General features: G+C 52.4%; 3 protein-coding genes across 3 annotated transcripts; all 3 read left to right on the top strand.

Annotated features, from left to right (window-relative positions):
• Nucleotides 1-1,458: 1,458 nt before the first annotated feature.
• On the top strand, nt 1,459-3,249 carry AYO21_10824 (hypothetical protein; the record flags this gene model as incomplete). The annotated part of the gene is made up of 1 exon (XM_022660732.1): nt 1,459-3,249. One exon carries the CDS (start codon nt 1,459-1,461, stop codon nt 3,247-3,249), a length of 1,791 nt encoding a protein of 596 aa, XP_022506943.1.
• Nucleotides 3,250-4,145: 896 nt separating this feature from the next.
• AYO21_10823 (hypothetical protein) lies at nt 4,146-5,904 on the top strand (the record flags this gene model as incomplete). Its single annotated transcript, XM_022660731.1, has 5 exons — nt 4,146-4,236; nt 4,293-4,635; nt 4,693-5,067; nt 5,157-5,201; nt 5,259-5,904. The coding sequence occupies 5 exons, from the start codon at nt 4,146-4,148 to the stop codon at nt 5,902-5,904; spliced, it is 1,500 nt and encodes a 499-aa protein (XP_022506942.1).
• A 1,881-nt stretch (nt 5,905-7,785) lies between these two features.
• AYO21_10822 (hypothetical protein) lies at nt 7,786-11,068 on the top strand (the record flags this gene model as incomplete). Its single annotated transcript, XM_022660730.1, has 5 exons — nt 7,786-8,083; nt 8,172-8,991; nt 9,048-9,656; nt 9,705-10,086; nt 10,148-11,068. The coding sequence occupies 5 exons, from the start codon at nt 7,786-7,788 to the stop codon at nt 11,066-11,068; spliced, it is 3,030 nt and encodes a 1,009-aa protein (XP_022506941.1).
• Between the last annotated feature and the right edge of the window lie 3,743 nt (nt 11,069-14,811).

Here is a 14,811-nt window from a genome sequence, read left to right as displayed (position 1 = left end):
GCATGGACCGCTTTATATCAGTGAAAGAAACGCCCTTGAAGGGAATAAGATGGAAACAAAACAAGAGATAGATAAATTTGCCCAGTGCAGCGTAGACGCCTGTTTATGTGTGCGCAAGGCCCTATGTAAATAACATCAAAATATGGTAGTCATAAGGATTTGGCTATAAGCTGCAGCCGCCAAAACATCCAGGGCATATCCCTACATTTGCTTCGCAGAGCCGGCCAGTGTCTGGCTACATTCCCACGATCCTCGTTTCGCAACATACTATGAATTGCAAAAGTACCAGTCGTGCATGGGGCGCTTTCAGCCAGCACCAAAGTACACAGCTGTATACGAGGAGTTTGTCTGGGCATTGATTACCCATTACCTCTGGGTTGCCATATTGCTATCTCTATATTTGTCACCATGTCGCAACGTCTACTCGTATGGTTCGTGAACTAGTTGGTTTCATACCTGGATTAGCTTTGACAACATCGATCGGCGGGGCTCAAGAGGAGCACATCGATTGCAAGGATCTAGCCCGTTCTCTGAATCAAGATCTGACCAGCGTGTGTGTGGTTTGGTCCCGAGCAAGCTCTCGCTATGGGGCATTTATAGCCAAGCTGGGGCTGTTGCAGGGCCGACCCCGGGGCGACTGGGTTCCTTAAACCCCTACGAGTACAGGCTACTAGGGACACTGGCAGACTGGGCCCGTCTGCTAGTGCCGGCTGGTGCTGTGGTTCCTAAGCCTTTGGTAAGCCCCCAAAACAGATAATGATGGGCATCTAACAGGCAAGAACCCCCTACAGCAGGTACTGACTAACATCAAGCCGAAGCCCAGCTGGTCAAGGACTCTTTGACCCTATCCCAGCATTTCTGTTGGTCAAAGACCACTGGCATCAGACTTCCAACCCGCCTGAAAGAGAAAAAGTGATTAGTGGCCACGCCTATTCCTTCTTGACATGCACCAACCCGCCGTCAGTGCAACGATGACTGCCTATCCACATCCCCTACCAAGACATTCTGGACACACACCAATTGCCAATTCGGTTCTCCGTCGTAAAGCAACCCACCCCGGCGACTGCCGAGCACTCGAGTACGAATTTGTATATTGCTCAGTCGACTCTCAGACGGCGGACAAAGGCAGATCGCTGGTCTTCAAAAGTCAGGATATCCCACCTTGGTGGCCGGATTCCCTTCACTTCCAAAAGCAGACATCGAGGACTTCCCTGAATGTACGAGCAAAGTTCCTGAAGATTCACGGAAAGTCATGACGAGTATGCTAATATCTTCAACCAGCTATTCCCTCTATGGTGACTGGATGGTCATATTCTTTTCCTCCTAATGTGTTTAAAATTGTCCTGTGATCGTCCGCTGGACTCAATAAGGCTGGGGACCTGTCATCGCCACAACCTACACAGCCTTGGGATCTGAGACGGGAGAATTCGAACCCCCTCAGCAACTATAGTCCCAACCATGTCTACCCCTGGTTCAAAGAAACCACAGCGTCGATTTCAGTTCATTGACAATAGTGATGTCACCTCGATGGGTTCCAATGCCACCCAAGTGCGGCGCCATGTCATGCAGGAGTACATGAGAGAGAAGCGATGGGAGGCTCGCTCACAGACAAAGGCCGGCGACGGAGCTGAAGCACCGACTCGAAAGAGGCCAGACAGGCCCAGATCGCAGACACGATCGCACCAGCGACGTCCGCAAACGGCGCGTTCCATCCCCGCGGACTTTCAGGACCCTGCAATGGGGGCAAATGAAGGAGCAGATGTAACGGAGAACCTGGATGGTACCGTCGAAGAGATCGATCGTCAACCTCCCTGTCCTGGGGTGGCACGGACGAAGCCTTCTTCTACTACCTTCCGTCTAGGATCGACAGCCTTTGCCAAGTTGGCAGATATGGTCCCTGATGCTCCATTCACGCCGCCGTCTTCTACTAGGTCCACCGATTCATTATCACCGCAGAAACGGCACTGGACATCGGCTGGCCCTTCATCTCTCAGTCCGGAACCACAATCTTATCTGAGTGCTGCAAGGACCGACCCGTTCGACGCTCTACCAATGGAACTGAGCCCTCAAGACCAGGAGCTCTTCGATTTCTACGCAAATGTCATGCCAGCGTGCTCATATGGGTTTGAAAGACGTAGCCCGCTTGCACACAATTGGTATCTCACCGTCTTCATTCCCGAAGCCATGAAAGGGGCCGTGTGTTTCCAGAACACCATTCTCGTCCACGCTGCCAACACCCAGGCATGGGTTCAAGGTCTCCCAGAGACACGTCTTGCCATCGAACATCGAGCCAAAGCATCGCAACTGCTCCTTCATCACTATCAGCAATTCCCTCATGACACTTCAGATGCCACCATATCCGCCACAATCTCTGCTGCGGCATTGGAGGACTTTGACCCGCGTATCGAACGCCGTGTATACGCATGGATGCACTGGGAGGCTGTGGTGCAAAAGATCAGGGATCGGGGTGGACCTGCAGCTCTGGTCCAAAACAACAGATTACAGATGCTGATCAATTGGTCCGATTACATTTTCTCAGGTTATAAAGGTCATGGTGCTACATTCTACTTTGACCACCAGTCATCACCATGCCACTCAACCCAACAAGAAGCTGAGGTTATAGCTCGTAATGAGATCGTGGAGCAGTGTGACGAATTCATCACGTTCCTCAAATGCGCCGAACACCTTGCCCTCGTTCAAGCAGGCCTGCAAGTAAACCCGATCTCAAGGAATCAACAGCCCTTGCGCTATTCAGTCTTTTCACCTGGACAACCCCTTTACAACCTCCTGGCAAGTCCCAACGGCCCACGCTACACGGAGACGGGACAGTTCAAGCAGATTATTTCCAGGTTGGCTGCTCTGATGACGATCAATACAGCCATTTGGGAATACCGGCACTCGATCGAGAACAGCGAGGCATTCTTTGCTGAGCTCATGGACAACATCGTGCACAACGACTTGGATCGACATATCTCAGTGGAGGCACTGATACAGATATTATTGAGCGGAAGTAGCAATCCTGTCCTGTTACATACCGAAAGACCCTGGTTTGTTGGCCGAATGCTAAAAGTGTCCAAGCGATTGTCCCGACCGACGTTTGAGAGGCTGAACGACTTGCTCCTAAACTTCTTGTCACTGGGACCTGGGCTCGTTCCCGTCATGGTGAATTGGGAAACCGAGCTGCGCACAGAGATACTGCAAGCGCCCTTGGTCAGCTATCGGTCCCGATTCATGCTGGAACCAACCTGATTTCTCGGTTCTTTGGCGGCCCAGACTGGGCGAAAATCACCCTTTCAGCTTTTCTCGCTTGTTTCTTGCTACCGTCTGCGGGGCTCGCGAGCACCAACGCTCAACAGTTCAAAGGTTGTCTTAGGCGGGCATTACCGGACTTCCCACAGCCCACAGTGTGCTAAGGGCTCGAAAACGCACAAGATCGGCGCCATGTGCCAGACCCTGTTCTTCTCTTGCCTAGGAACCAGCGAATGAAAGTATCAGGCCCCTCATTCTCATTGTCCTAAACCATTACCTCCTGGCAGCCTTGCAGTGCCCTGGGCCTGCCCTGGGCCTTGAACCTGCTCAAACTTCAATGTATATTCCAAGAACGGGGACTTTGGACACCAAACCAGAAGCCACCGCACGGTTGAGATTGGTGGTACAATGCTGGGCAGTTGGTTTCACACCCTGCGGCTTTTCCGCACCCTCGGCACCGCAATACGAAGCGCAGCTCTTTGGTGGACATTCGCTCGCTTTGGGGGGCCTATTAAGACTTTAAGTGGCCACAGGGATCCGGGGTATGATCTATCTATTTCCACTGTTGCCGACAGCACCGTGCCTCTCGACAAGTGTTGGTTGTGATAGCCTGGCCATCACTTCGTCCGTCAGTTTGTCAATTTTGGGATTCTTTGCAGCACCTTAATTGCTTCCCAGTTTGCGTCTTTGACACAGCAATACCTGTTCAAGAGTATATGCCCACTTTTGGAAGGTAATGCTGCCACCGGGCAGCTCCAGATGCCAGCCAGATGCTTTTAGTAGGCTTCTGTTGTACTTTTGCTTGCTTGGGGGCGCTTCTGTTTGGTTATGGTACGTTTCATTGCAGTCTCCCGCTCAGCGATGATCTCTATGGAAAAGAGATCACCTCAACTACCATGCGACCTACCTGCACCAGGGAGCAGAGCTACGACGGCTCAATGGACCAGCAACGACTGCTCTTCTCTTTTGCAGACACTTTACTGATAAGTGACGGGTGGGACGAGTAGATTCAGGCATCATCTCCTCTTCGATCGCCCAGACAGACTTCGTCAACCGCTTCGGCAACGGAACTTTAGCGGACAACACAGCAGGTGGAATTGTATCATCCTTTACAGGAGGCGCTATAGTATCATCACTCTTCCTCAACGTGCTCTCGGACAAGTATGGTCGACGGGCCGCCATCTTCCTCGGAGCCATATTAGCATGCCTAGGAGGCGCACTGCAAGGCGGCGCAAACAATGTCGCAACTATCATCATAGGTCGGGTAGTCGCTGGTCTGGCTATTGGGCTGCTATCAGCCACGATCCCCAACTATTGTTCAGAGGTTGCGCACCCGAAATATCGAGCCCTTCTCGCAGGGCTGCAACAATGGAATATCGGACTTGGGTTTGCTTCACCGCCGGGCAATAGTCCCCTTGTATCTGCTTGCTAACGAGATGGTAGATTTTTATGTGCCCAGTGGATCGGCTATGGAAGCTCGTTGGTCGACGGCCCTTTCAGTTGGAGGTTCCCACTCTCGTTTCAAGTGCTACCAGCCGTGGTCCTTGCAGCAGGAATTTGGTTTCTGCCTGAGAGTCCTCGATTCCTTGCTGAGCGCGGAGACGCGGTTCATGCTCATGCGGTCCTGCAAAGACTCCACCGAGGTCAAGAGCTTGTTGAAGCCGAGTACAAACGCATCCAAGACAATCTTGAAGCGGAGAAAAGGTCTCGCTTGGGGTGGATCGACATGTTTCGTGAGCCGCGCCTCCGACGGCGGGTGTTGTTGGCTTGTGGGATACAGCTTTTCACGCAAACATCGGGGATCAATGTCATCAACTAGTAAGTTTCCTGCAACGTTGGCCAAAAGATAGCTGGGTCAATAGTTTGTGCTTGAAGAAGCAACATGCTTGATACTGATCTGAGAGTAGCTACGGGCCCCGTATCTACAGTTATCTTAATTTCAGCACCACCAGGTTGGCACTCGCCGTCGAGGGATCTGAGATTTGATACCCAGTACTAATACAGCACAGGTCTCTAATGATTATCGGCATATATGGTGCCCTCGCCCAGGTCTACAACACCATCTGCATCGCATTTGTGGACCGCGTGGGACGAAGAATGCTTCTTATACCATCCATGATTGGTATGGGAGCAGCGCTCTGCGTCAATGCCACGCTTTCGCATTTCTACATTGAAGGGACACCAGATCCCAGTCGCAGTAGCAACGCCCTGCGCGCCTGTGTGGCCATGTATTTTGTCTTCTCGGTGTTTTTCACCAGCCTGGGATGCATTTCCTGGATTTTCAGCAGCGAGATCTTCCCAACGGCCATCCGAGCCAAAGGCACCTCGTTGTCCACGTTCACCAACTGGGCAGTTAACCTCATCTTTGCACAATGCTCACCTATTGCACTTTCGAAAATGGGTTACCGATACTTTTATATATTCAGTGCCTTCAACTGGGTCGCCGCAGTCGTGGTTTATTTCTTCTACCCTGAGACACAAGGTCATACCCTAGAGACCGTGAATGAGTTGTTTGGGGATTTACAGATTTACAATTCTGCTGGCTTGCCTGGGAACATGACGGCTGCCGCCGTGGATGGAGAGAAGGTCCGGGTGGAAGAACAAACGACAGCGACAGGCCAAGATCAGCCTCCTACGTCGGTGAAAGCGAATTAGACGGAATTGCAATGATTGCCCCTCACAATGATGTTGGGATTCGGGCTACCAGACGACGCCAGAGCCTAACAGGCGCAACAGGTGGGCCTATCAGGTAGTCGGCACAGCACATAGGTAGACAATGCGGCGGGACATGTTTGTGATAGTCTGTTAGGGTATCCCTTGGCCATGTTCGTTTGCCCTAGAGAGCATGTCTCAGCCGCGATTCACCGCTTGTTGGCGAATGGACAATATGGCGATATACCTGTGGTCCCAGGGCAGCATCTGTGCCGTGCCACGAGCGACATTTTTCACCATTACCCATATCCACAACCAGGCGCTCAGGGGGATCCAGGGGGGGACAAATTGAGGATATCCGACTGGCCCTGGAACCCTGCGCGATCGGCGAGACCCCCTGGACTCATTAGGGCGGAGTTAAGCAATGGTGGGCACGGTCGGCCACGCGATAGGATGACGGTCCCAAATGCCACGCGAAGAACGAGCCTTAGCTACAGACCGAACAGAGAGCAGCGATATTGATGGGATTGAGAAGAGGGGGAAGAAGGCTCGAGGGACAACGGGACGACGACCTCGTTGCGGAATATACAAGATATATATCATATATGACCCCCAAATTGCCCTTCTGGTTCGCGACCTTACAAAAGTGGCCATTCTTTCGGGGGTAAAGCGGCTGTCACCACCCAAGACTACTACTGTTAGTTCCAGGGAAGAGAGACATGAAAGACTCTCACGAATTCTCTAGCCTGACCATGCGTCTACTCGGTACGGGTCACAGTTTAGCTACAGCCCTGTCCTACCTTGCTCAACACCAACCCACTCGCATTACCACTCCAGACTCTTTCACAGACACGGCTGCTACCAGAGACAGGCATGAGGAGCTCCAAGAATCGGTCAGGACCACTATACGATCGGCGTTTGCCCACCAGTCACCACGCAGCCATGGGATCGAGAGCATCCACTGTTTGCATGCATTTGATGGACCTGACATTCAGCCTGTCGCCTCGCCCACGCCCAACGACAACGCCCACTTGCTCCCGCTATTGAAAGACCTAAAAACGGAAGAAAGAGGCAGACCTCGCAGGGACCCAAGAGGGGAATACGAAGGAGGAGAAGAGGGGACAAGTCGAGGGGGAGGGAGGGGGGGGGCCATCGCACAGGTATCCGCTTCGAGGTCTCCAGCAATCAAGCCAGCCCTTTCCATCTTCCACCCGCACAGCCAGAGACCCTAATCATGTCCAATGACGCACACGGTCCCCGTCAAAAACCCGTCCTTTGGTTAATAATGTCATGGGCTCAAGTGGGGGACCAACAAGCGCCCCAAGGGCACAGCTGCCCGGTGGTAGTGGGTGGAATGGGTGTGCAATGGGCTGTGGATATGCTTCCCTTTTGCCCTTTTGCCCATTTCCCTTCCTTTTCCCAGGCCCTTCCCATGCTTGTGCCTTGCCCTTTCGCTTTTCCCTTGTCGTCTGGTGGGCGGGTTTTTTTGGTCGTACGGCTCGTACCAGCGAAGGGGGTTGATCAATTCCCAAATCGCTCTGCCTTTCTCTGCACACGGATATCATTTTGTTTTGGTTTTTTTCCTTCCCTCTTCTTTTCCTGTCGCTCATTCTCAGCGATATCGCTGTCTTCCTCCGAAAGCACCAACCGGAGCTGCGGGGTCCCTGTCTCCGAATCCGGCAGCCTTTTGACCGGCCCAGACAAACTGTCCTTCCCAGGCTCTTGTGGATTTTATCTTTGCCTTTTCTGTATGCGTCACCATTTCCTACCGCAGTGCTGTCCCAGCATCGAGTCTTGCCGACCTTGTGAGCGAATGAGCGCAACGCAACTCTCGACTTTCGCAGTCTTTCCTCGCTTGGTTGGCCGCCTGGGGCTGGAGGACGGATGGGCGACCAGGAACTGATAACGCCCCAGTCGATGGGTCGCCCGTCCGACGAGGCTCTGAGAGATGAAGCGTCCACCACCGCGCCCATGGCCAGCACAAATCACCCGGCCGAAAATGTGTCAGAATCGCGACCCGACTCTCCTACTGCTGAGTCGCCACCCAGTGAGTCGGGGACAAAGCCAACCGTCCCCATGCAGAAACGACGACGGGTGACTCGAGCCTGTGATGAGTGCCGGCGCAAAAAGATCAAGTGTGATGGCAAACAGCCTTGCACGCACTGCACCGTCTACAGCTACGGTGCGTGAACCTTATGACTGGCGTCCAAGCCCATCCTTGCTCTTGATGCTGTTGTCGCTTATGGATTCACTGATGGCGGCCTTTCTAGAATGTACATATGATCAACCTTCGAATCGAAGGCGAAATCCTGCCCCGCAATATATCGAGGCTTTGGAGCAGAGGCTGCAGAAAGCCGAGTCAGTCCTACGCTCAGTCTTACCGGGGCTTGATCTGGACGATCCCAAGTTTGACGTGCGGACCGTGGAACAGCTCATCGAGGCAGGTCGTGCAAACACCGGCGCCACCGCCCCCGCCAACGCAGGTGCCAATGTCGATGTCAATGTCAACGGCAATGGGACTGGCAGTGGAACTACAAATGCGAATGCGAGACCAGCCGCCGACCCGCCAAAAGCCGATGATGATGCTCAACTCCAATCGATGGTCGACCGGACCGGCACTCTCGATCTTGACGATCATGGCAATTGGGACTTTCATGGTCATTCCTCTGGCTATGTCTTTATGAGAAAATTTCGGGCGCAGTTTGGCGACCAGTTTCTGTCCGAATACCGCCATCCCAGCAAGAACCGCACAATAGCGCAGGTCCTCGAGTCACCCAAGTCAGCAAACTCGTCGCCGATCGACTTCAACCTCTCTCACCACATTGATCTGCCTCCCCGAGAGGTGGCTGTGGAGTTGTGTCGCAATACCCTTGACGACTGCTGCGCTCTCATGCGCCCAATTCACCGACCGACATTCTTCAAGCGACTTCACGCCGTCTACGACACTGATCCCGAGCAATATAACAATCGTCATGTCCAATTCCTGCCTCAACTCTATGTGGTCATGGCTGTCGGGTGCCTGTTTTCCAAGACGGAGAATGACAACACCATGCTGGACCTGAAAGGTTACAAGGAGGCCATAGAACAGGGGTAGGAGCCATTCAGCCTCATTCTGACAACCTTGTCTTGTACTGACGATGTACCAGATATCAATACTTTAGCACCGCCAAGCAACTGCTCGACATTACGGATTGCAGGGATCTGGTGACTATCCAAGCCATCGTCTTCATGATCCTCTTCTTGCAGTCTTCGGCCAAATTACCTACCTGTTACGCATACATTGGCATTGCCCTGAGGGCGTGTTGTCGGCTGGGCCTGCACCGCAATCTGCCCATCAATTTCAATCCCATCGAGTTGGAAGAACGAAAGCGAATATTCTGGCTGGTGCGCAAATTGGACTGTTACGTGGGCGCTGTACTCGGGCTCCCACAGATGTTGAGCGAAGACGACATCGACCAAGAATATCCTGCCGAGGTCGAAGACGATTACATTACGGAGCAAGGAATCTTGCCTATGCCGGCGGGCACATTTCCTCTGTTGAGGGCGACGAACGCTCATACCAGGCTGACGATGCTTCTGCGAAAGGTCGTTCGGTATATCTATCCGCTGAAAACGCCGGGAAACCCCAAGACCGAGCCGGTCTATAGTATCAGCCACAGGAAGATCCGTGAGCTTGAAAGAGATCTGCAGAACTGGATGGACCAACTGCCGAGCGAGCTAAGGCCTTCGGACAATGCTGGACGGGACCTGTCACGGTAGATATTGACATGACGGGATTGCGATCAAGAACTAACGGTGCATAGGGTGCAACAACATCTGCGAATAAGCTACGCTCACGTGCAGATGATGCTCTATCGGCCGTTCATACATTATGTATCACAAGCATGTCAAGCGCGCAATGTGGACAAGAGGAGCTTTGCTTGTGCGGCGGCGTGTATCAGTGTTGCACGGAACATTGTTCACATCACCAGCGAGATGAAGAGGCGAGGTTTGTTGGTGGGTGCGTACTGGTTTGTCATGTACACGACGTACTTTGCCATCCTATCGCTCGTCTTCTTTGTCATTGAGAATCCGAACAATCCCACCAGCACCGAGATCCTGAAAGATGCAAAGGAAGGACGCGACACGCTGGCAAGTCTTGCGAAGCGAAGCATGGCTGCCGATCGGTGTACACTCAGCCTGACGGTAAGCTGCAGCTGGTGACGGGTGTCGAGATTCAAACGCTAATCGCTCCCAACCTTGACAGGGTCTTTTTGATGTTCTTCCCGAGAAACTAAAGGAGCGGCGAAGTTCGCTCAATTTTGCTCCAGCAAACAGTCGAAAGCGACCGCCCCCAGGTCCCGAAGCAGGGCCACAGCAGGAGAGATCAAATGCCGGCGAAGGGAGCAACCAAGTCACCCCCCGAGAACACTCGGCCACGCCCAGTCGAGCAAGGACGTTGCCCTCGGACTATCTGGCCAAACTGGCCAAGAGAAACTCTCTGCCCGACCCGGTCATGTCGAGTTTCTCTGAGCACGTGCAGAATGCTCAGCTCGTAGGATTTCAAAGCCCCTCGACGTCGACCCCCATGTCGCCCAACTATCAATATACGCCGCAACTAGGGAATGCGCAAATACCGGACTTGAAGAATGTCATGTTCCCGAGCGACAATCCCTTTGCCTATCCCAATCCCCCGATGAGTGCGCTCGAATCGACCGACGGGCATTACCCGTTCTCCGAAGCCAGCATGACGCCCAACGAGACGAATCTTTTTGGCACGCCGAGCAGTAGCAGCCATCTGATGCCCATCCCGACCCCCCATTTCGGGAGTTACGATTATCCATTTCCGCAGGGCTTGAGTGAAAGCCCCGGCTTGACACAGCAGTTCGGCACCCAGACCGGACGAGACTATAACACGCCCTTTACAGACATCCTGATGCACAATTCGCTCGGAAGCGACATGAATCATCTGGGTGGTGGCGTCCCGAATACGACAGAATCGATGAACGTGGGAGGCGAAGCCAGTGCGTCGACCAATACAGACGAGTACTGGAAACATATGAATGGCGGCCAGATCGGGGTAGGGGCTGGCCTGCCACAGGGCGTGCAGGCGAACCTGGATTACTTTGGCACCGAGAGCTGGAACCCGGGATGGGTCGAGCAGCATTACGGCAACACGCAGCATTGATGATTTGAGAAAGGGGGGGTAGTGAGTGACAATTGGCGTATCGGGAGTTTTTGGGGGTTTGGGGATTGGTAAGAAGAGAGGGTTTCGACATGAATTCAGGCATGGCGGAGATGGTTTTTGGGCAAATGGGCAAAACGTGCAAACGTGCAAAGGGTTCTTCAATTCTCTAAATGATACCACAGATTGAATGGGTATGAAGCTAAGCTAATAGCATATTGGCCACGGAAACATGGTGACTTGTCTATTTCTTACTCTCTCTTTCTTTGTGTGTGAGCGTGTGTTTGCGCCGTCCTAGATGTCGTTTGTCCCTAAAAATACATCTTGGTAACTACCGAGTGTGACGAATGGGGATGTCTACCACGTCCAAGTATCTCCAGGTAGACGGATACCTCGGTGTACAGGCTAGGTATATGGACTGTGTAGGTAGGCAGTCAGGTAGTATTGCCGCTAGGCACCTATTCCCTGACTCCTAATTTGGAACAGCGAGAAGGGGGGAGAGAGCAAGAGAAGGAGAATGACACAAACTCAAAGGGCAAAAGAAATCAAAAGTCCAGAAATGATCAATCTACTGTCTATCTGTCTGTCTGCATGGATTTGGCGGTGTGAACAAGGCACGAGGGAAGAAGGAGAGGGGGGCAATTGGGATTTTGGTTCGGACTCCGGGTGGTGCTGGAACGGATAAGATCTGCGCATGATTTGATACCTGTACATGCACGAGTAGCGAGAGCGAGAGAGAGAGAGTCCATGTATCGAAAAAAGAGGAGCTATGAGGTTGGTATGTGGGTAGGTGGTGGGTGGGTAGATACCTTGTCGGTAGGCATCTGGTAGACCTACAGAGTGAGTGTAGAGGAAGGTAGAGAGGTGAGTAGAGGGGGAAGAGTCGGGAGAATACAGAGGTAAACGGGGTTGGTAAGAGTGACGACAGCGATGACCAGGGTGATTTTTACCTCCCTCTACATATTATACGAATAACGTACCACAATAAGAATAAATATGACTAGATGATCATGTCTCTACGCATGCAAGTACAGTGGTAGTGTAGAGATGGTGACAAGATTCTCCCGGATGTATGTACCGGATGATAGTCAACGATGGTACCTACCAAGTATTACTCTGCTACTGTATCAATTTATGTAGGTAGCCTTGGTAGGTAATATGTCATGTTTGCCCAGGGAAAACAAAACCATCCAAGATTTTCCGCTCTTTGCCCTCTGGCCCCTCGTGCTGCGCGTTGCTCTCTTGCGTGGTTGTTTTTTTCTTGGACATTCTTGGAATTCTTGGAGTCTTGGGGTTTCCTTCCTTCCCACACCCTGCGCGCCTTCCAAGACTTTCCGCTAGCATTGGCATTGGCGAGGTACGCGTAACGCTGTACGGAGTAGGTAGGTAGGTAGGTGATCTGATCGCCCAGGATCGGGAATGCACGAGGATATGGAGAGGGGATGACGAGGCCATTCATTTCCCCATTCACTTTTCTGTAATTACAGGGGAAATTTCTAAAGGTGACAGAGAGTAAATAATAATGACAGGCTAGGTTGGAAAGATGAAAAGGTGAACTCGAGTACCCAAAGTACCAAGTAGTGGCCTCCCTCGGTGGTGCACAAGGATCACATTGTACATAACAATTGCAGGCTCGCTTGGGTAGCTGTCGCCAGAAGCAGCCGAGGTGTTGGTTGGTATGGTATACCTTGCTCAGTTCTTGTGCGTGTCGGGTACAAGTACCAAGTACGTCTGACTCTCTGACCTGACTCGGTCGGTGCAAGTACACACCTACATACTTGCACATAAGATAAGGTACATGATCATCATTAGTAGCATTGTTTGTGGTACCGAGGACTCGGGTTCGGTGGTGGTCGTGGTCCTGGTCCTCGTGGCATACGATTGTGTCCAAGTAGGTACAAGTGCAAAAGCTTGAATTAAACCATTGATAACAATAATGGGTGGTTGGGTTACCGAGCACACCGAGTACGAGGTACCAAGTGCATACCTAAGTAACTAGTAGTTGGTTGTTAGTGCATAGTTAGTATTTCGGTATCGTGGACTAAGTAGTTAGTTACTAAATAGGTCTGGATGGGCCTGGCTGGAGCTTCAGTTGATCTTGATCTTGATTTTGTGGAAAGAAAGAATGATAGGATGGGCAGAAGGGCAGAGGGGTCCGTATACCATGTTATCTACCGTGTCTACCCACCACTGACCCGATTATGGAAAACGAGGTAGAATGCCATCATGCCACTTTATGCCTCCTACGACTAAATGAGGGGTAGTTCAGGACCAACTCTTCCCTTTTTCATCGCCACCTCGAAAAGCATACATCCAGACACCTTCAGAGGTTCTAAGAACGAGTACCTCGTGCGCCTTAACATGACGTGAGCTTGGAGTCCTAACCCATATCAAGCACGGCCGCCAGTGCTTAAGCCCCTAATCCAGCTCGGCGATTTCGTGATTCCCGTCACACTTATCGTGATTCTACACAGTATGTAAAGGTGTCCTGATCCAACGCCACGCTGCCCTCCAACAAACCACTCCGGTCTAGTCTGGTCGTCACATGGGGAGCATAATTCGTAATGACAGCCCCCAAAAGGAGGAATAATCTCTACAAGTAGATTAAGTCGCCATGATATCGCCGATGTGAATCCCTTGCTACCGACGGAAAAGCCATGGCGAGACCCAAGAAATTCCGGCCTTGGTACCACCTCTTGGGTCAAAGGGTTTTTTGAGTTTCCATTCCCTTTCAGCCAAGAGGGAGGAGGACGCTGTGGGCGCCAACTCTGACAAAAGGTTTGCCACTTCTAACCACGAGCACACGTATCATCCGCGCCGAACAAGGTAGAGTGGGTGAGGATAAAGGTGCTGCGCCTCCCTGAGCATGTCTTGGTGCTGGTGTTCCTCCCTTGGCCAACTTCTCGTCCCGCTGGCTGTTGTTCCAAGGATTTCCGACGTTCCAAGAAATCCAAGACTCGTCAGGGTTTCATCAGGGGCTCCATTCCGCTCTCAGCTCCTACCCGACTCGTTTTCTGACCTTTCCCTCGGCTTGCGAAATTAGCCCCCAAAACAAGAACCCGTAAAATTGCTAAGAGGGATTGGCATCTGAACCGTTGACGCCGCAGAGGGAAGGTGTTGAGATGGATAATCCCGCGGGGAAAAACGACTCGACTCGACTCGACGTGCAGGGCCACAGAGTTCGTATCACGCTGACTGCCGACTGTCGATGGACTCTTGCAAGAGCATTACAAGGACAAGTAGTTGGCCGCAGTTGACTAGAAATTGCCCCACCACGACGCAGGCAACTGGTGGGATGTGTTTGGCGGGATTGCGTAGTGTCTTGGCACCTGCCAATGCCAAGGCGCTAATTGGTGACTGGTCCATGGATCCTGCCCATCGACGCCGTCATTCGCTTTGGCCTCCTCCCTCTCGAATTCTCTCTTTCGGTTTGTTCTCATTCACTGCCACTTTCTGCACGTCAAACCAACGGCCAGATGCGTTTCGCCTTCTCGCTCTGCCTCTCTAACTCTCGCCCTTCCTCTCGCGCCCACGCGCCATTCCCCCCCTCTCGTCCGTGAAATCACTCCTCGCCCTTGTCTGTCCACTTTCTGACGAGCCAGAGGGACCACCCCCCAAGTTCAGCTCCTTGCCCTCTTTCCTGCCTCATCCTGTTATCCCCCCCTTCCGAGTTTCCTGAATGGCTCCTTCCCCCGTCAACTCTACTCATTATTGCTGCACCCACCCCCTCCCTCTCCCAAAAAGAA

Source organism: Fonsecaea monophora, assembly GCF_001642475.1.
Source record: "Fonsecaea monophora strain CBS 269.37 chromosome Unknown Scaff133, whole genome shotgun sequence".
Classification (NCBI taxonomy): Eukaryota; Fungi; Ascomycota; class Eurotiomycetes; order Chaetothyriales; family Herpotrichiellaceae; genus Fonsecaea; species Fonsecaea monophora.
This window is presented reverse-complemented; position numbering and strand designations above follow the sequence as displayed.